General features: G+C 34.9%; 1 protein-coding gene across 1 annotated transcript in view; it reads left to right on the top strand.

The window, feature by feature from the left end:
• LOC145662158 (trypsin-1-like) overlaps positions 1-23,331 on the top strand; it is a 131,278-nt gene that overhangs the window by 35,644 nt on the left and 72,303 nt on the right. Inside the window, exon 3 of the mRNA XM_081727492.1 lies at positions 13,830-13,931. Coding sequence (XP_081583618.1) covers positions 13,830-13,931 — 102 coding nt within the window. The remainder of the gene's footprint in view (positions 1-13,829; positions 13,932-23,331) is intronic.

The raw sequence follows: 23,331 nt of genomic DNA, 5'->3' as shown, positions 1-23,331 counted from the left end.
TAATGCGTCTGAGAAGGAATATGCAGCAGATGGAGAAGTTAGTGGGACGACAGTTTAGCATATGTAGGTTCAGATTTACTGGGCCAGTCTGCAATATTTGCGCTACAATGGTAAGAGTTCTTAATAATGGTTATATAGCCCGTTTTTTGTAGTTAGGTATAATAATAATAATAATAACCGTTCCCTTTATAAATCGTCCATGGCTATATTTTGTTTTATGTAAGCTGCAACCTCATTCTCAATACATGCCACCAGTATGTTTTCTTATGGTTATTTAATAACGCCTATGCTATAATTCTCAGTTGTTGTAACTTTTAGTACTAAGGCCTAAAGATTAATATAAGCATCAAAGTGTTTTGAGTAAAGTGGAGGAAAGCATAGTATACAAAATATATATTGATCTTTAAGTGGAACTCGAATTGTTTCTTACATGAAAGTAAATTATAAAGTAAAAGAAAACAGTGGTTCTATATGGGAACTGGAAGGTGAGTTAAGATTAACCCGACCTAGCTACTGAACTGATCTGGAAAGTCAAGATTTGCTTTGGGACTTACAAATTATTTAAAAATCTGAACCTAGAATTTGGCAGTGACTTAGAGATCTACTTTTGAAGCTGTGGAAAACTTCTTTTAACTTTATCACATAAAATCGAACTTTAATTATTGCGAATTAACGTCAAATGACTCTACTTTAGTTCAGATTTTGTTCCTGAAGGTATGTGAATGTCGGTTAATGTTACCTGCCTAACTGAAATGAAAGTTAGTAATTCTTTTGGTGGTTTATAATACAAATTAAATAGTAACGCCCTACGCTCAGAGTTTATCAGAATAATTTTAATCCCAATTAATCTGAAGTTAAGAGTTCCTACATGTATACTCTGGTAAACTCTGGTTTAATATATATATATATATATATATATATATATATATATATATATATATATATATATATATATATATATATATGACGCATCGGTAGTAAATATTTAGTTTCTTTTCTTTGACACGTTGTCAGCTGGAATCTGGATGTATTTCGCTTATTGTTATAAAAATGTCGGTTGTGCAAAACTTTTTCCTCCTTAGAGAGTGTCACTTTATATAATGGGTACATTAAAGTTTAGCGGAACTATTCAGTTTAAATTTTATTAATTTCCATAGAGTTATAGTACGTTTAGGACACAGTCTCTGGTGACTTCAGTCGACGTGCTCCTTACCGTTTGGCCAGTTCAGCCAGGAGCACGCTACAGTTTGGCTGAGCCTGTTAGGCTGTTACAGTTTTTGGCTGGCTCAGCCGGGCTGTCGCATAGTGGCTGTATTTTTCCTGAAGTAGGCCGGAAGATGGTCAGCATGATACTCCAGCTTGTAATGCGCCGCTATTCTAATCTATACCATAGCGCATTACAAGATATATAGAAAATTGGTGATAAGATTACTGGTCTGCATCACATGATATAAATTTAGAATAGTATAAATTTTTCGAATTGATAAATAATAAACAAATGTTTTTTAGTTACAAATTAAAATAATTTATTTGAAGAGAGGAAATATCTATAATACAGTATAAAGTTAATTAATCGTCTGTGTAATAATTAATATAAAGGTAAAATAGAAAAATAAGTAATTTTTTATTTGTTGAAAAAGTAAGAAACTAATAATGGACTGCTAATTTTAAAATCTATTTGGGGAAGACTTTTCCTTCTCTCCCTATCTCATCTATCACATTTTAAGATGAACTGATATAAATCGGAATTAAATTATTCGACATTCTCCGCCTTATGCAGAGTCGTTTTGACATATGATTAGTGTTATACTAAACACCTGGCTACTGCAGGAAACATTTGTTAGTCGAACTCTTTAGCATGTCACTAATCACACGTCAAAACGACTCTGCATAAGGCCCTCTATGTTTAAGAGAAACCTATTCAACACTTCAAATCTTCAGTCACTTAAATAGGCATTCACAAACTAAGTTTATGATTATTATTACAATTGAATCTAATTTTGAAAGCTCAGATTACGACTTTTACTGTACAAGATAAAATGCCATGTAATGATGTTTCTAGTATGCAAACTATTTTAATGTTTCTTAGTGATTTTCCGAAAGTATGATCCATAAAAGAGAGAGAGAAAATAATACTTAAAAAACATAAGGTATACAGAAGCTATATCCCACTTACACACGAGGTCCTCAATAGAAATGTTAAATAATTAATGTAGTGGAAGTCAACTTAACCTGCAGATAAAGATTTTATTAATGTACAAGAAAAATGAAAATATGAATAGTTAGAGTTTTATATATATATATATATATATATATATATATATATATATATATATATATGAATATGTGTGTGTGTGTGTGTGTGTGTGTGTTAAAAGAGGAGAATCAAGATTAAAATTAATATAATGGAAAAAGATAATAAATATAAAAAAAAATTAATTAATAGGAAGAGGATGTACTTACTACACATTTAGGCATTTTCAAGGACGTGATGTAAGTGGATGATCTGATGAATCTGGAAGGAAAAGAAACATTAAAAGAATACTTGAAATATACGTATATACGCTGTGTATATGGATCATTGAATGGAAAACATCTAACATAATAAAAGTTAAGAAGTTAATCTGTTATACTTTAATTAATAATTTATCGTAGTTGCAAAATATATAACTAGCTGCATTCGCATAAGCTATAGAAAATAATAAAATATGATTTTACATGGCATTATAATGTATGTGATTTCTATAAAATGTTTTGAAATGAATGAGAATTTTAGATTTCAGCATAATTGCAATTATTAAAATCTTAATGCTACTCTATATAATGAATTGCTCCATAAGGTATGACCTCAAAGCTATTTGTTTATCTTACCTTGCGTTGTGATTAAGCACAGACTAGCCAGGATGTTACTCTTCATGTCACCTTGAACCTTTTTGTTTCTTCTGAAAATTTCCTGCGACACGAAGTAAGTGGGTTCCAACTGTGTTCCATTGGCTCAGTTCGCGCAAGAAATTGTTCAACGTGTGTCATTGAAGAACCGAGCGAATAACTAAAATGATTTAACATAGCTAACTGTGTAATGTAACAGTCATAACTTTGTTGTTGTACTGCAAAGGAAATATGGAATTCCAAATAACATCTGTATACGTCGACGTTAAAAAATGCATGTAACAGCAACTAACGTTTTCTTTAGGTAAAAACAATAGTATGTAATTTTCCAACTCCAGTAGTTGTACAGTCTAGCAAAAATTGTCCAGTACAGAAATGGCTAACCCAAAATAATCCCAGCTAGAATTCAATGTTTGTGCTGTACAAGCTTCAGCAGCCATTTCAACAGCCTCGACAGATAAGCGCGTTTCATGGTTATCGATGATTAGTAAAACTCGTTCGTCCGTTGACAGTATAGTGTATACAATGAAAAGCTTCAGAAACTACGAAAAGGGCCTCAGTCGAAGAACCGGATGAGTCAGCTACTTCAATTGTCCCAGGTGGTGCTCTTTTAAGCATCTAGTTTTCAAAATTTACACAGAGAAAGATGAACATTGGCGGTATATGGTTACCGGTACCAATTGCATTTATTCCTCTTATCACGGTTACCAGACTTCCACGTTTAGTGGACACAATGGTTCTAACTTGCAGATTCATCTTGCTGGGTGATAATTTTGGAGGATTTTTGGACCGTACACATGACAGTCTCTTCAACATTCCAGATTCTGGATGCAGGAATTGGATATCTTCTAGGTGGTCAAAAAATTGGTTTGCATTGTTCTTATTGAAACATATCGCACGCGGTAAACTAGTTGATTCTGGTGTCCCAAGTGCTAGTTCTCTGTGTCGCTTCATAAACCTTCGCATCTACTCCTCCCTAGCAATTTCTCCATTATCAAAACTCTTTAGGTAGGTCTTATTATTAGCGCGAGCATATCGATAAGCCAGCTGTCGAACACTTTTTTTTTTGGTAAATAATTAATCTTAGCTGCAGTTGTTATGTATGTAATTAGTCTCTTCTCTTCTTCCTCACTAAATACACTGTGAACTTCATATTTCACACTATACTCAAATGTTTCTTTCCCTGTTGTCTAAAAGATTTCAGATGTCGGAATATGAGTAGCTAAAGACATTTGGTAAACTTTGCAAGCTTCATAAATTGAAAAATATTCTTATACAGGCTCAAAAACATACACCGAACTCATTCGATGGGGATGAAATGGTAGTAGACATGGTAGTAGAGACCATGACCTGCTATACAAGCGTGTAAAATATTGTGGCATGCTGGTTTCTAGTTCCTAATTTATGAACAATGAAAGTTCGAAATTAATTCATTATGGTTAATGTAAACTAATAAATACCGTTGAAATAGCAGTTAAAAGTTAATCTTGAACCGAGAAAAAATTGAAAATCAAATGAAGGGCATTTTTCTTACAACTACAGTAGGGTGTCGAAAATCCGAACTAATTGGGACCACAGGTATTCGGATTTTCAAATTGTTCGGATTTTCAAAAATGACAAGGAAATACCATTTAGGCTTAAATATACTGTATGGTTGCTCTTTTATCGATGCAGTGATTATACAGTACATACAGTAATTACAATACCGTACATAAGACTATTTACATCTTATGTTTCTGAAGAACCTGCTCGTACACTAAATTACACTGTTCTTGTAACTCATACTTAAAACTTAACTTTTATAGGCCTAAGGGAAAATAAAAACATGTATGACAAATAATTAGATATGAATGAGCTTTCGTAAGAACATTGACTTCACACAAAGAAAACTCAATTAGTGTACTGTCACTAGCTTCTAGGGACCGCGTTTGTATTTTCGACGTTTCGGATTTTTGACGTCCGGATTATCGACGAACTACTGTATTTGTCACTTGTATGAATATAAAATCCGAAATTAGAATATTATGGAAGTTGTTCCGTTTCGCCCTTTAAATACTGCATTTTCGAAAATTCTGAAAAAGAAAAGTGTTCAGTTATTTGTAACGAGGAGTTTATATGTCAATTTTCATCGCTCAAACTTCACGAATTTGTAAAAGTACTCGATTCATTCGGAAAAATCGGAACTTCTTTTTACCCCTTAGTATGTGTATTTGAACCCAAAAGAAGATTTTTGTCCAAACTTAACGATTCTAGCTATACACTCAGTGTGCCTGGGCATTGATGAATGAGTCATGTATATTCTGTATACAATGCAGTAGAATAGATTAGAGAACGGAATTCCTCAAACCAAGAAATGCTAATAGTGAGAAATTTAGTTGAATATATGAGATGTATTTTCACTTTCAAGTAAACTTCTTTTTGTTAGCCGGCTTATATGATTACATAGGTATATCAAAAAGTAAGGTGAAGTTTCGATTTACTGGAAAATGGCCAGATATAAATATCTGAAAATGTATCATGTTTGACACATGGTATCACACTAGCATTCGACATAGGAACCATTGCGTTCCAAACATGCATTCCAACGTAACACCAAATTGTTCATGCTCTTTGGAAAGAAATGTTGTTCTAGGTTCCCTAACCAGGTAACAGTAGCCTGTTGTGCCGCTTCCTTTGTATTGAAATGACGCCAACAAAGGTGTTTCTTTAGGGATCCAAGCAAATGGTACTTCGAAGGAGCTAAATCCTCGCTCTACGATGGATGATTAAGAATTTTCCAGTTGAAACTCATGATGCGTGTACGGGTCCGTTGGACTGCGTATGGTCATGTGTTATCACGCAGTAATAACACTGTCTCGTAGTGCCCTTTTCCGCTTTTGACATATAGCTGGTTTCAGTCTGTTCATGGTTTGGTGGTACGTGTCCACAATAATGCTCGTACCCTTTGTCAGAAATTCAATATGAATAACACCCAGTTTTCTTGGGAAGTGTTGTCTGTCTTGATTTTTTTGGCCAGTGTAACGACGGATGTGTCCATCTCATTCTCTGGTGTTTTGATTGAGGTGTTAATAGGAGTATTAGGGTTTCATTGCCCGTTATGATCCGTGAGTTGCCCGTTATTGTGTGAGTTGGGTAGGGAAATACCTATTGGAATGTGTTTCTGGTTCTCACTCAGATGTTTTGGCACCCAGCGCGCCCACAGTTTTCTGAAGTCAAGTTGATCATGGACAATATTCCTCACTGAACAATATGAGACTTGCAATTCATCTGCAATGTCACGGAAACTCATTCTTATGTCTTCACAAATTATCGCATCGACGTCACACATTTCTGTCGGTGATGAACGTTGCTGATTTGTTATTTCTGCCATCATCTGTCATAGTCCTCCAACCAGTTGCAAATTCGTTGCACCACACATACGCTTGTTTCTGCGACAGAACACTTTCTCTATAGACTTCTACCAATGCTCGATGAATGTCTGATGGTTTCTGTTCCTTGCCCCCCCCCCAAAAAAAAGAATAACACTGCACACCTCATCCTCGGAGTAATGTTCAAGTCAATGCGCTATATTTAAAATGCTCTAGGTATCAGACGTTGACGTAGAAGGCTGTAATTGCCATCAGACTTCCCTCAGATTAGTATCTGGAACATAGAAAATAATAATAATAATAATAATAATAATAATAATAATAATAATAATAATAATAATAATAATAATAATAATAATAATAATAATAATAATAATAATAATAATAAGCTTTACAAAAGCTCTGAGTTTTAGAGACAAATTCACCTTATTTTGTGATAGACTATTGTAAGTCAGTCAGACTACGTAAGTACAAATAAAGACTGAACCTTACTTCATTATAACTTTTGCTGTGTTTAATGATTAGTTGTTCACTCAAATCTTCGGCTTGCTCTATGTTTTATGTTAAAATCATGCTTAAGTTAATTAAAATGTCTATTTGTTTACATTTAACTTCTTTTCTAAAGTTTGTCCACTAACTAACTTGCGATTACAGACATATTAATGATTAAATTTAAATATGATTAGGCCCATGTCCTACTAATAAACAGCAAAACATTTTCACGTTCAGCATCATCAATATTCAAAATTGAATTCAAACAATTGCAGTTTAAGTTGCGATTAAATCATATCAATATATTACTGCACAAATACGCAAATATTTAAGTCCGAATCTAAATATGGTTACAGAGCTCCCTCGTGGCTAAGCGGATAGCGTGCGCGCCTTTGGTGTGGGAGACTCGGGTTCGGTTCTTGACGGAAGTTCATGTGGTTCGCATCCCACGTTAAGCTATAGGTGCGCGTCTCATATAGCCTTACTGCTGAAAGGGAAGCTAAACCCAAATCAAGTCAAATAAAAACTTATGGTTTACGATCTTGTCCTATTTTGAAGTGATTAAATTGAAACTACCAGTTTTTAACACTCGTCACAATAGCTTCAAATCTGCAAGCAGCCAGCACGCTATCGCCATCTACTGGCATCAATCAGGCAGTATTATAAACAGAAAGAGATCCTTTACATAAAAAAGTATACCGTATTATATGTTAACAAAGTCTTTCCTTATAGTAACCTACTAGTCTCCAGCACAAAAATCGTAACAGTATCCCTTTTTCCATTGCAAATAACATTAATCAAATAAATTTAAAACAAACATTCTACAATTCTAAAGGAGATTCTAAATTTTTTGGACATTAAGAGTAGTTGGTCCTGCTACAAGTATCTTATTTCTCGTTACAGATTCAAAAATGGCTGTTCTTGTAGCAGAACACAGAATATGCATTACCAGGCATCAGTAGCAGGACACAGACTACTCACTGTCACCGAAAGATGTCAAGGTGAACTATATTCTTTAAGAGAAATCGGTAATTTTATTGAAGTACAAATTCAACAATACAAAAGTATTTATATACATGTTTAATACAGGGCCATAAGTCACGAAGGAGTCTCAAAATTGCATACTCCTCGCATTTGTTAGCAATATGTATTGAATTGGTTGTATTGCTTACGTTACATAAGCGAAAATGTCTGTAATCTAGATGTGAAAAATAATTCCACTTAGATGTCCACACATTATTAAGTTTGCACGCATGATCCCCTGACATTACATTCGCCATTACACTGCTCAATGTTACCGGAGTTACCTCCTGGGTTTCTGGGCGGATGTTGTCCTTGAGCTTCTCTAATGTTTGAATTTATTGCAATATACCCATTCATTGAGGTGTTCTAAAAAGAAGTGTAGTGCTGTTAAAACTGACGTTTGTGGAGCCAGTCAGTGTCCGAATTTTGTGAAACGATTTGACGCCCAATAATTGACCGAAGAAATGCCATCATGTCCCTGGATATGTGCACTGTTGCGTCATCTTGCTTGAAGTAAATATCTGGCCAGTTCTCCACTGCACGGCACAAGAACTTTTGAATCACCACCCGGTATCGAGCGTCGGTTAGTGTATCTATACATTGCCATTATCGTGCTTGAAGAAGTATATAGCTTAACGATTCTCAGGGATGTAACATCACTATATATTATATGTTTGACACGGAGTACTGGATACTGCTGGATAGCCTGGGATTCTCGCTGTCCCAGAACGTACAATTTCGTTAGATGGAGGTGTAAGTGTGCTTCATTACTCAAAATCAAATTGTAAATAAGATCTTCATTCTCACAAACCAACTTCTGAATGCACATAGTAAAACTAAACAAATACCAATAATTTATTTGTTGTAATTGTTGCTCCAATTGCAGTTTGTAGAAATTGAGATGTAAATCACATTTTAAAGTACGACGCAGTGTCGTTTCACCCAGCAGTAGGTATTCAGCAATATCATGTCTTCTTATAGAAGTTTTTGGTGCTTCTTCGATACTCCTTCCTAGTTCCTACCTGTTCAATTGCTTCCTAAACTTTCGTCGAGCATGGTCTCATCGATTGTGACAAATCACGTACTACACCATACCTTCTAAAATGTCGAATCAAACTACGAATCATTGTTTCAGAAAATGGATTCCTAATACGAAATTGGTGGCGATTCTCTATTTGTGTCAAAACCAATTGACATATGATTTTCAAAATAAAGTTCAAGAATTTTCATTTGTTGCGCGGCAATGCATTTTTCCATATAGCACTTTCTGGACGTCTGTTTCACGCAATCTAAAACATAAGAGCAAAATGGTAGTTAGAAAACTGTTCCCCATGTTTCTACTACGACGCCTACAGAAAAAAATTACAATCACCTTATTTTAATGGTGAATGATACTGTTTGTAACCCTTTAGTGAATTATGGCCCACCTTCTATATACATAAAAAATAGTTATTTAATTTTATAAATTTTTGTGCTGGAGAACAGACAAAATTCTGTTACTTTTCAATAAATGTTATTAGAATCACGGTTACCATCGGAATATGTACCAATTATTAATCACAGAAATACGGAATTAGAAAAATTCCAATTAGGGTAAAGTGTTTATAAATACAGATTTATGACAAGTTATTCTATCTTGGAAAAGTAAAATGTAGTTAGAAGCTTCATAACGAGAAACTACATAGTTTATACGGTTTACCCAACATTGTTAGGGTCGTCAAGTCTAGGAGGCTTAGGTGGGCATGTCATGTAGCTAGAATGGAAGAAATTAGAAACGCTTTCAAAGTCTTGACTGGTAGACCCATAGGAAAACGACCATTAGGGAGACCTAGGCGCAGATGGGAGGACATTATTAAGGTGGATCTCGCAGAGATAGGAATACAAAGTAGAAACTGAATGCAATTAGCTAAGGATACAAGTCAGTGGAGAGCTTTTGTGAACGCGGCACTGAACCTCCGGGTTCCATAGGCCATAGAGTTAGTTTAGTTAGTTAGTTAGTTATTTGGATATTATTTGTACAGATATTTGGGCACTGTGTGTTTAAACATTTTTGGATTTATTTATTTATTTTTTGCTGATTTCGGACCTCTAAATATTTACGATTACTCCTCGACAACTGTACTATGGTGAAGGTAGACAAACGAAACAGTTAAACAAGAATATTTGGACAAATAGTCGAGAGTTTAAGAGCATTCAGAAATTTATCTGTTATGGTATATAGTACCGTACGTTTGGTAAAGAGTACTACAACAAGATGCTCAACTGTTACCGCGAGATTTCGGTAATTTTACTAAAGTGCAAATTAAACAACACAAAGAAAATGAAAATGAAATTAAATATGCAATTTTACTGCCCCCTGTTGGCTAATGATGGTGTGTGGTAAATGAAAATGAAATAATATAAAGTAATGGGTCCAATTAGAATGTGAAAAGAAACGGAAGAATCCCGATGACACACAAGGAAAGGATTGACAACACACAAAGAAAAGTTAGACTTATTATTTTGAAAAGAAGAATTATAAAATATTTACTTTCAATGAATTATAAATTATATGATATTAACATATACTATTTACACTTTTACAGACACTAACGAGGGAACCTATCCAAGTGCGACTCTGACTTCGAGTCGAGACTATGGTCGTTGGATACCTTGTCCCAAAAGAACATAACACGAAAAGTGATACATCCTCGATCGCAACCGTTGCAGAGATATAAGCGTGAAAATTTCGAAATTGAGCTCCATAGTATACATTACAAAGTCAGCTTCCGGGTCAGATTTGGCGGAAACGGTCAGGTAAGGAAACTCAGCGAATACATATCAAAGTAGTGTTGGGAGCCCACCACCTTTTGAATGAAAAAAATGTTGCCCCCGGGGCACTCGCAGGGTCCCAGGCGGGGTCCAACTCAAAATTGGCAAATGGAACCGGGGGTCAAGTAGCATATTGTATGAAAGCTAGTGTTAAATAAAAGAAGATAGAACAAATCTCAACTCTCTATGATGACCCTGTGCAAACGGGCAATTGGTCAGGTCAAAATGTCAATACAACCTACATCAGAAAATATATGGCCACTCTTCTAAATCCGTTAAGATGTGACAATAACAAGACAGAAAAACACGTTTAAAAGTGCAAGGTATTGAAGTTAAACAAATTGTTGCAGAGTCTCTCACAGTGGCCATATATTTTCTGATGTAGGTTGTATTGACATTTTGACCTGACCAATTGCCCGTTTGCACAGGGTCATCATAGAGAGTTGAGATTTGTTCTATCTTCTTTTATTTAACACTAGCTTTCATACAATATGCTACTTGACCCCCGGTTCCATTTGCCAATTTTGAGTTGGACCCGCTTGGGACCCTGCGAGTGCCCCGGGGGCAACATTTTTTCATTCAAAAGGTGGTGGGCTCCCAACACTACTTTGATATGTATTCGCTGAGTTTCCTTACCTGACCGTTTCCGCCAAATCTGACCCGGAAGCTGACTTTGTAATGTATACTATGGAGCTCAATTTCGAACTTTTCACGCTTATATCTCTGCAACGGTTGCGATCGAGGATGTATGATTTTTCGTGTTATGTTCTTTTGGGACAAGGTATCCAACGACCATAGTCTCGACTCGAAGTCAGAGTCGCACTTGGATAGGGTCCCTCGTAAGTAAAAGTAATTGAAAATGAATTAAGTTACTAACATTCACATAATCTGGTTTCAAAGTAACTAATCTTCAAGTTGTCATGAGATTTTCTAAAATGGCAGCAATCAAATTTCGTATTACTATTGATATTAAATATAAAGACTGCTTCGATTTCTTATATTGAATGTTTTTAATGCCCTCTTCTAGTATTGTAAGTTACAGCACTTGCTGAAAAGAAATTTATGGTAAAGTAGGACACAGCCAATAGAAGGAAATTTTTATGAATTCGGATTTTTCACATGATATTCAAAGCAGTAGGAAGATAAATAAACGAAATTAAATGAATTTTTTGTCAGTTTAACGTCCTACAATTATGTCCTTTAGGCTTAGGGAGATGGATGATTAAGGCAACTACAGACGATCGAAGAATTGGTGGAATGAGAATGTAGGAGGGAACGGGAGTACCCACACGGGCACGATGTTGTCCATTACAAACATACTTGGCCGGGGATCGAATCAGGGACTTCACGCACCAGAGGTAAGCACACTACCATTAAGCCACCGTGCCCCCAAAAGAAAAATTTCAAAATTAAGCCTTTGCAGAAGTCTAATGCTTAATAAATAATTGTAAATCATTGTATTCAAGATTGTATTTACTAGTAAGTTACTTCCGGTTACATGTCATTGAAAAGTGATGCCAGATCAAATTGCGCGATGATAGACCATTATATCCAAAACATTTCTCACTTTCATGTACTCACTTGCACACTTCTAGACTGGCATAAATCTCAATTTTGATGCTCTGTTACAGAAGTTTAAAAATAGCATGAAAGCCAAATATGGTATCTCCATTTAAAAACTGTCATTGAGTTTGTTCTCGTTTCTTGATTCGAAGGCAATCTTTAAGTTTTACGATATTAAAGCTGTTAATTTCAAGTATAATTTTTTCAAGTGATCCTATCATTCATTTTTGATGTTTATATTTTTTTTTTATATTTTTGCTTATATTATGGATATATTTTGTTTCTTTCAGAAGAAACTTTCATTCACCAATGCTCACAAGTTATATGAAGGTCTTGATGTCAAAATCACCTCATTTTCCCGTTGTCCGAAAAACAAGGAAAATGAAAAAAAACTTGTACAAAGAACAAGTAAAACAAACTTTTATTTCAATGAATTTATTTTTATAAAGGTTTTATAATATATTTATAAAATTGAAATCCCTTTCGGCAACGAGATCTCAGAAATCACAAGCTGTAGAAACGTGCTGTTTTCGCTTGTCAAAGCCAAATTTTGTGAAGATTTGTCATTTTTCATAGATTTGTTTAAAGTGACGTTATTTTACTATACAACTGTTTGAGGTCGTTTAGAACCCAGAAGATTTAACAGCGTTGCTATGATGATACGAAAGTAGAATATCGTTGCGTTAGGCATTCAATATAATAGCTACGTTTAGCGGGTTAACTGGCATTCCAGGTGCTTTGCAATAACGTGAATGGGAATATCGCAAGCTGGCTATTTCAAAGGCCTGTAGAACAGAAACGAAACGTACTTACATGTGGATTTGTAACAAAAAAAGTCCATTTGGTCTTATTTACTTCTTCTCCAAATTTGCCAAAAACACACTCCAATATCAATATGTTATGTTCGTATCGCTGTCTATAGCAATTCCGTCTCTTTGTGTGTGCTCCTGTCATTTGTGTCTTTAAAGGGACATATTATGTTTATGAAATTTCTCGGGGTACTCCCGTTTCCTCCCAAATCATCATTCCACCAATTCTTCTAATATCATTCACTTGGCTTAATCATCCGTCTTCCTCAGTCTAAAGGGCATAATTTTGGGACGTTAAATTGGAAGAAAGAAAGAAAGACGTGGACATATACCACACTGTTCCCGAGTGAGGCTGTGCCGAGTTATACCCTAAAACCGCCGGAAAAAGGCAGAAAATAAAACCTGTGTGCAGGTAACCTTATATCTATGGGAATGGAACACGTGACCAAGAACACGGCAGTAGTATCATACAAGCAGTGTTGTCACCTCAACACAAACTTCTAGGTTTTCAAATAGAACGTATAACACTTTATCGCATTAACACTATTGGTATAGAACGTGAAAGAAAATAAGCAAACGGTGGGTTATCAGTGTTGTCAAATATTGGAGATATGACGCTCTAAATTTGAGAAATTATGAGCCCCGTACAGAGAAACGAACAAATGTACAACAAAAACAAGACTACGGAAGAAACAAATGTACAGTTATGGCACAGAAGTTGATATTACTTTTAATGAAGAACTATATTAACGTATTTGGCAAATATAAGGCCTTTGATATTAGCATGTAAGGCTAACAAATAAGGTATATTAGTTTCTGTGTAAAAGGACAAGTTCCCATTTTTTAAGAGCTTTTATATTTTATTTAATTCTAGCAATATCATGGCTCCTCATCTAAAAGTCTATGTTGGGACGACTCGGAGGGATCATAGCGATGCAGATGAATATATGGTAACTCAAATCATAGGACACCCAGAGTAAGTCACAAAATTAACTGGTTCTCCAAATAGCAATACATATTGAGATTGTTCAACTGAACTACATCTTGATTAAATCTTATTTGATTCATGTGCATAAAGAAATATAAAGAAGGAAGTCGCTTGTAATATGAAAATTGATTCTTCCCTTATATTAATAATAATGTATACAAGATTTTTAGTTGCAAATCTTTTATCATGTCAATGTTCTTCCTAATTAGTTTAACAAATTAGATGAATAACCCCTAACTACTATACTGGATCATGTCATAAATTTCTTTTTGATATTCAGAAATACGGTGTAATTATATAAAATTTTGAATATAACGAAAGGCAACTACAGTATGTCTAAAAACAATATGTTTAGAAACAAATCTAATTAGATGTTACAGTATTGAAATATTAATTTAGAAAAGATTCTTGTATATAGAATATAGACCCTATATATATCTAATTCCAAGCCTAGGTCTTAATCTGCAATAGGTACGAATTGTATAACACGAATAGCCATATCCATGAAAAGTATATTATTTTAGAGATTGGGTCAATTGTATTAGCATAGAAAGAAAACCATTCGTGATAAGTCAATATGCACATGATCAACTATTTTGCTGTACTTCTTGGTGGTCTCTTTGTTGCTTTGGACAAGAAAGTTTAAACTTAAAATTTACGATAAATTAAAACATGGGTCACTATTGTTTATATTTTCAGGGGATATTACCAGGAGCGTAGAAATATTCCCAAGTTCTAAAGTAAAGTATGATGGGATAGAATGAAGTGGAAGTAACTATGGGACTTTGTTATCATTGATCATATACTACATTTTGATTTTTGTGGGCCTAGAATTACCACGGCTAGCGTGCAAACATTTGACATACGTAGTCCCAAGTTCAATTCCGCGTAGGAGACCATTAAAAAAATTGAACCATGCGGTGGTTTGGATTCTACCTTAAAATATATATCCATATTTCGTATAAACTTGGCGCTGGACCAATACTAATATTCAATAAACGAACGACAAATTACCACAATCAACAACTGTGCAATTTCCCTATCTCAACCTTGGGTATTGCCGAATCACTTCATTCATAATCATTATATCATCATAATTGCAATATGTTGTGAAGTCAATATTCCGATTTACTGTTCCGATCACGTTTGAGGTGAGTTGATTTTTGAGTTTAATGTCCCGTTCAACAACGAGGCTATATGAGACGTGGACTTACTGATTTCGTGAAATCCGAACCACATGAGCTCCCGCCGGCCGATCAGACACACACACACACACACACACACACACACATATATATATATATATATATATATATATATATATATATATATATATATATATATATATATATATATATATATATATATATATATATATGTATATAGATAGATAGATGGATATATATACGAGCTCGTATTTTTGGGAAGCTTACATGGGAAACAAAAGTAAACCTACCCAATTCTATCCATAACTTTAGGATTGAAATCTAGCGTACGCGCCTTTGGCGTGGGAGACCCGGGTTCGATTCCCGGCGGGAGTTCATGTGGTTCGGATTCCACGTTAATCAGTAGGTCCACGTCTCATATAGCCTCGCTGCTGAAAGGGACGCTAAACTAAAATCAACTCCACTCAACAAGGATTGAAATCTAATGTCCATACGATTACACTATATTCTAATCAACTTAATTAAACATTACGATTAAAATAAACAAACTTATTCCAACGAGAACAAAGATACAAGAATTTTTGCTAACTGAAAAATACAAATTAAGGAATATACCTTAAATAAAAAGAAATCGAATTCACCATGTATTTATCACATTTCTTTAAATACCAATGTGCTGGCAGAAATGTTACCGTAAGTCTATTCATTGACTACGTTTAAAAATCCATGATTTTGATATCCTAACCTGTTCACCAACAAATCTGCTCTTATATCCCGAAGTTTGGTACTTTCATTATATCAAACGTTATTTTTTGGTATATCGATTTAATATCATTCATTGGATATATCGCTCAAAAGAAAATTTAGAAGCTATTTTAAGCTGACACTTTTAGTGATGATTATTTATTTGCGATAGGAACACGAATGAAACTTGCTGTTAAATGTCAGCAAGGACTACAGTGGACACTTTCTAATTTTATTTTAATGAGGGTAGCATTGTGGATATACTATACAGCTACGTAATTTGGGGGGAGAGAGGTGGCAGTTGCCCCTATATATATATATATATATATATATATATATATATATATATATATATGGCTCGGGGAAACATAATGGTAAGCGCCACTTCAGGTGAAACTGGGTTATTAGGTGGAATGCCGGTTGATCGAACCACAGAACAGTATGTAGATGCATTGAGAAAATTTGCAAGGTTAAATTAGCCAACATATGGTTGCTGGTAACTGAGTTGCTTTCTCAAAATATATAGCACACCGAGCTCTGGGTTACCGCAACCAAGTACTATACAGCTAGTTAATTTTCGCTAGTTTAAGCGAATAGGTGGGTAATTTAACCGAGGAGATTAGTTAATGGAGTACTTACAGGCCATTAAGAAAAATAAACTGAAAGACATTGAGATGGTTCGAACCGTTGATCCACGAATCAGTAGGATACACTAGCGGATCCAGGAGGATCGTTTGGGGGGGGGGCGGTTCGATTCTTGCAGGATGATCTTACCCTCATGGTGACCAGAATTTTTCTTTTGCAAGAATCGGACGCTTATGAATGCGGGACTGGAGGGGGGGTGCAAACTTGATTCCCAGATTCCATTTTGGTACCCAAATTTCCGAAATTGTGTTTTTTTTTTTTTTTTTTTAAGAAATGAAAGTATATTTTTTCTGTAGATTTACTTTAAATACGCACTTTCGTTTCGGAGGCATGGCGGTGTCATGATTCACTAGTCACCGCACTCTATCAATGCGCTGTTTTGGACAATACTTGCACGAAAGATAATACTGTATTGACAATGGCATTCATTTTAACGAAAGAGTGTACAATTTGCTCTAATCATTTATATTTTGAATAACAATTGTGGGACAACAGATAAAAAAAGACAGACTCGGTCTACGCAAAAATTGATAAAAATATACATGAATAAAGAATAATACAAAATGTCATCAAATAACAAAAGACATGATATTTTTATGTAAATTTCTTGGTATAATAAAATAATACAATAATGAATTATAATGTTTAATAGTGTATGGCATACATTGTTCCAACTGGGCCAAAATATAGGGGAGCAATCTTTACATATTGCTTTCAATTCTGTTTATATCAGACATAATTCAGCAAATTGAAAATTGAAAAAAAAAATCAAACTGAACTCCAAGGATGCTTAGTGGTTCCGTGATTATTATCCATGGTAGTGATTGCCGAAACATGAATTTCGTGGCTTTCCCCGGAAATAAGAATGTTATGGGTTTTGCCTTAAAAGAACTAGCCTGCGCACTTAAGGGCACAGATCGAGTACAGGAGAATGAAATGGATACACATCCTAATGCATAATACTAATCCTCACTGCATTTAAACTTTGTACTGTACTACTAACAGTAACCCAGAGCGACGGTTTGAAGTTAAACTACACCAGTAACATATAAAGAAATCCTATATAAATATAATATATTGCAGGTACACCCTAACCATATAAATCACTACGAAGGTAGATGCACAATTTATTCAATAAAATATTGCAAATTATGTAATAATAAAAATATCAATACTAAACTTTCTCTTACACAAACTCAACAGAAATTTTGTCAGATGATCTAGCACGAAATGTGTATAAATTTTACATGAATTAAAATATGAATTACAATTATATAGAATCACAAAATAAGCCATTATAATGATAAATAGTAAAAAACAAAATGAAGGAAACAAGATCTGAAATGTAATACCAAAGTGATGTTTTCGTTCATTACTGCACACAAACTATATTTCCTTTAACATTCCGACTGGCGATATTATTTGACAATATCAGATATTTGAAAAAATTCAAATTAATTCAACTTTTAAACAAAATCACCAATGGAGAATAAAGTACAAAAACAAACTTGTTGTTTTTCTTTAATTTCAGATATAATAAGGTTTGATCTAATGGCTAACATGCTTGCGTTTGGTGCGAGTGATCCCGGGATCTATTCCCGGTGGGGGTACAGTTGAACGAAAAAAGGGGTTCGGATTCCACTATAATCAGTAAGTCCACGTCTCCTTTAACCGTGGGACGTTAAACAAACAACTATCATATACACATTTTTTACGATTGTTGTTGTGCCCTTTTGTTAGAGTTAAATATTTAAGAAAAGCAATTTCACTTTTTCGAGTTCGTTCATCTTTCTTGCTTTTGTTTGCGATCCAGATACATAGAAGGAGTTCAAGGTTAGACTCATACTCATGATTTTTGTGGAATACCCACGACTTGAAAATAATTACGGGTCAAAACCACACCACAGCCTTAGTCACCTTGCAGTCCATCTCTGTGAAAGTTACAACACAAACTCAAATCTACGCCCTATCTTGTTCCTGACAAAGCTGTCGATGACACGATCGTAATCTACGTTTGTCTCGGTGCGTATATAGTAGTGCCAGGCCGCTAAGTCGATCTGCACCCATCTGGGATCATAGCCATGTCTTTAACCCTTTTAGTGTTGAAAATGCTCTGTATACGGTATTTTTCCGAATACACAACTATTGGAGTGGTATAATTGAGTATGTAAAGAAAAAAAGCATTAGACCAGACTAGGACTAGGAAATTGGCTCTATTAGGTAATTTCTTAAATGCAGTTCTTAGAAACAGTATAATTACAGCTATGCTTATATTAAAATAAACTAACAGTAAAATTATATTATACTAACCTTCGCCTAGGTAGAGCTTCGCTCCCAGATTGCCAATTTGCTCTACATACGGCCTCGCACGATATGTATAGCAAATGCCCCTACGTGCTATTGTGACACAATATTTCGCATTCTTCCTTTCGTCTCATTTAGAATATAGAATTGAGCTATCATATAGAATATAGAATTGAGCTATCATATAGAATATAGAATTGAGCTATCATTTCAATCATATAGAATTGGATTGAGCTAAAACTCTGTTACGAAATCCAAACACCTCGAAAGGCATTTTAATGAACCACCCGCACCTCTTTTTCTTTCCTTCTACATTGAGTGTCAAAAACGTTCAAATACATGTTTAATTATTTTAAATGAAAAATTAAACAACCAACTTTCATGTCTCTAACTGTGAGGGATCCCGAGATATGAGCATTTAATAATAATAATAATAACTAACTAACTAACTCTATGGCCTATGGAACCCGGAGGTTCAGTACCGCGTTCACAAAAGCTCTCCACGGACTTCTATCCTTAGCTAATTGGATCCAGTTTCTACTTTGTATTCCTACCTCTGCGAGATCCATCTTAATATTATCCTCCCATCTGCGCCTAGGTCTTCCTAATGGTCGTTTTCCTATGGGTCTACCAGTCAAGACTTTGAAAGCGTTTCTACTTTCTTCCATTCTAGCTACATGACCTGCCCACCTAAGCCTCCTAGACTTGACGACCCTAACAATGTTGGGTAAACCGTATAAACTATGTAGTTCCTCGTTATGAAGCTTCCGCCATTCCCCATTCTCGTTCCTCTTGGGTCCGAATATTCTTCTCAGGATCCTGTTTTCAAATACTTTCAGTCTATGTTCTTCCCTCAGAGTAAGCGACCATGTTTCGCAACCATACAGAACAACAGGCATGATTATCGTTTTATATAATAATAATAATAATAATAATAATAATAATAATAATAATAATAATAATAATAATAATAATAATAATAATAATAATAATAATAATAATCATCATCATCATCATCTCCATCCCTTTTCTTTCCTTCTAGGTAAAATATCAAAAACGCTGAAATACGTATTGGATTACTTTGAGTGAGAAGTCCATACACCAAATTTCATGTTTCTAACCTTTAAAGATTCTTAGATATTTATATATTATTATAATAATTGCAATCCCCGTAACCTTTTCTTTTGACCTCTTTTTTTCCAATTTTAATAAAGTATCAAAAAACGTTGAAACGCGTGTCAAATTATTTAAAATGGGAAATCCAAATACCAAATTTCCATCCTTAAGGGATTCGGGGAGATGGCCACTTCCTTCCTTTGTTCGAATTTCCAAGAAATTCTTCCTTAGTAATTTCCTACATCACAAATCTTATCTCCTGTCCGAATTCCAAGTTTCTAGCTTAAGCGGTTTGGCCTGTGCGATCAGTTATTCATTCAAGATTTCGTCTTTTATATAACAGTTTGTGTTATTTCCCAAGGAAAGAAGAAATGCCATTAAAAGTCACAATGAATCCCTAGTTCCTTCCTAATGTTTTCGTGTTGAATCTCAAAAGTCACGGCTCTCTTTCTTGATCTAGTAACTAGCGAACGTATCTTTGATGCATGAGGTTGCGTTTTTTCATTCCCGGTGAGTAAGCATCGAACGTACTACAGTGGTTAAGATCCAACTTTAAACTCTATTTTTCGTTCTGTAAAGCATCGCATTTGACAAACAACCTAAATACCTATCAATCAATCAACCAACCGAAAAGTCACAGATCCAGAGAGCTTTTCGGTAAGGCGCGCTGAAGATTCTATATTTCTCTTTATTCAAGGTAAAGATACTTGAAGTTTCAGGACCCGGATTCCATTTGCATACCTTTTTCTAGGACACTATTTTAAAATATAGCTTTTTAGTTCAAAGAGTGAGCCGTCACCGTCCTTCCTACAGCTGTTCGTCCAATGAATGAATTATATTCTCGCTCCTTTGGGGCTTATAGTGACCGCCTCAAGGAACTAGGGACAGAAGTAATCTTCACACTTCAAATATGTCTGTATTAAGTACTATTAAGTCCCACACATTTTGATTAGACTCTGTTAGGCTTGTCACGCAGATTGAATCTGTCGGGAAAAGACCATATTTGCATTTTCCAACGACAAATGCTGGTAGAAAAACCAGACCTTTTGGGGGGGCGGTCGCCCCCTTCGCCCCCCCCCCTTGGATCCGCCAGTGGTAGGATAGCACCTTAAGACGCTCGGCTCTTGTTTTTAAAGTTAACTGATCTACCGAACCTTCCTCAGTAACGTAGTTTCCCTAATTACCACTATTTATACTTCATTTTACTTTTCTCTATTAACCTTCAAGAGCAGGAACATGATCACAGAAACTTCGAGGACAGTTAAATTTCCGTAGGCTTTCCCACTTGGAATTGAACCCGGGACAACATACACTAAAGGCACACGCGCCAGCCACTAGATCAGCGGGGAAGGCCGACTATCAAGATAGTTATCTTTATACTTTATGGAAAATCGTGGAGTTTCTTGCTTCTCTGCCAAGAAAGTAATAATGGAAACACTTCGATCATTATCAAATAGCTTAAAGCTCTCTCAAATAGATCAATTAGATTAAAACTTGGTACCAAATTTCACAAAATTAAATCCCCACGTTAAGCGGGTTTGCATATCCAGGCTCCTAACTATGAAAACATTTACGCTCACTCCAACCTCAATCATTTCACGAATTCAACCTGTTTTACGTATGTTATTAGGACATAATATCGATTGTGATTTATTCTAAAAACACTTTTATACATTGCAAGAGCTGTAACGTCCAAATATTTACTGAGAACTCATAGTCGTATCGGAATAAACAAAAGCGAGTATGGAATAGTAAACTGCTTTCACAAAAGGCAAAAGAACATGTGCAAAGGCATACAAAAACGGTCGAGTGGTTTGGGTCGATATACTACCAATCACATGTTTGTGTGTTCAAACCCGGGAGCAAGTTGTTTCTTTTTTGTCTTCCTATTTTCATCCGGAGGCTGAAAATATTTCTTTGAGTAACTCATTGAAAACTTCTTTTGTTTCAAATTCGATTAGAACGGAACATTATATGAATTACGAATCTTAAATCCATAGCTAAAAAAAAAAAAAAAAAATGAAGTATACTCACTACTCCATTATCCTCTGATTTGTAACTAAAAACTATTTATAAACAGTGGTGACTTCAGAAAATTATCCTCGGGGGGAATTTCAATATGCGGGTGGAGGGCAAACATTGGTAGTCCACATTGAGCACGATTGAATATATGGTCCTGAAGGCGGAAATTTCTTTGCTCGAAATGGGTCTCAAATTCTCCGTCAAATCACGTCTTGAAAGTATCATTGCTTAAAAGCTTTTCGTAGCAAATATAATATTAAACTTGTTTCTCGTTCTACATTTAGAATTGGTAAAATCATAACTTATAGAGGATTATAATAAAAGCATAAAAATTACAATACCAATCGTGTATAAATTATCCTGTAAGTTACCAACTTTGGGTCAGATTAAAACTCAAATATTTGTTTTCGGATTGCACTTAGAAGTAAGTCTTCTCTATATAATCCTGATTGGAAAGCCATGTATAACTCTAATTAATTAATCAATATTTATACAAATATTTTTTTATTTTACTATTTTTACTATTCAATATTATATACACTTCATTTCCAAAATCAAAATCTCGAAAATGTATATTGTACGAGTGCAGATTCGGAAATAAATGATTATCTACTATATATATAAAAGAGAACGTACAAATCCTTTGTGAACTCATCACGCTAATACGGCTGAACCGATTTCTTTCATTTTTGGGGGGTTGTTAGGATTTGGACCCTAGATGGTTTTTATCATATCACTTTAATTTTTAATTACCAGTGTCTTGAGATAATGGACCATTCAAGTCTCCATAGTTCATCATAGGTAAAAATAAACGTATGTATATGCAACCCGCATGACCACGTGACTCGGCGGGTTAACATAAATGACAGGCGCTTGCAATTTGAAAGCGAAAAAGTAAAAATTATCTAAGTAACAAAGTTTATTGCGTTCCGGGGTGACCGCAGCGAAGCGGGGTGAACGCTGCTAGTTTATCATATATATTGGTCTCTATTCGAAATTCTATTTAATCGAATCCGACAAGAACACAGACAGAAACATCGAGAACAGGTGAAAAATAGAGAGACAAAGGTGCTGTACGTGGCGGAGATTCGAACTTAGTTCGGATGGTGCTTTATAAGCCGAACGCCTTAGACCACTCGGCTATGGTAACAACTAGTGATTGTAGCAAAGGCTTCGAGTAGTAGTTCCTATTACAGAATAACGTTTTCTATTGCCTAAAATTTAAACCTAATTTACATTGATATAATATATCTATTAATTTGTTTCATGAACACTTTTTCGTTACTTTGATGAATGATGTATGTTGTTGATATAGATTCTATTACACGTTCTTTCGTAAATATTATAGAAAGTATCAGGGTTATTTATGATCTTTCATGGAAATTGACTGG

The sequence above is a fragment of the Thermobia domestica genome, chromosome 10, assembly GCF_964235325.1.
Source record: "Thermobia domestica chromosome 10, izTheDome1.hap1.1, whole genome shotgun sequence".
Lineage (NCBI taxonomy): Eukaryota > Metazoa > Arthropoda > Insecta > Zygentoma > Lepismatidae > Thermobia > Thermobia domestica.
Note: the sequence above shows the minus strand (reverse complement) of the source record. Positions and strands in the feature narration are given on the sequence as shown.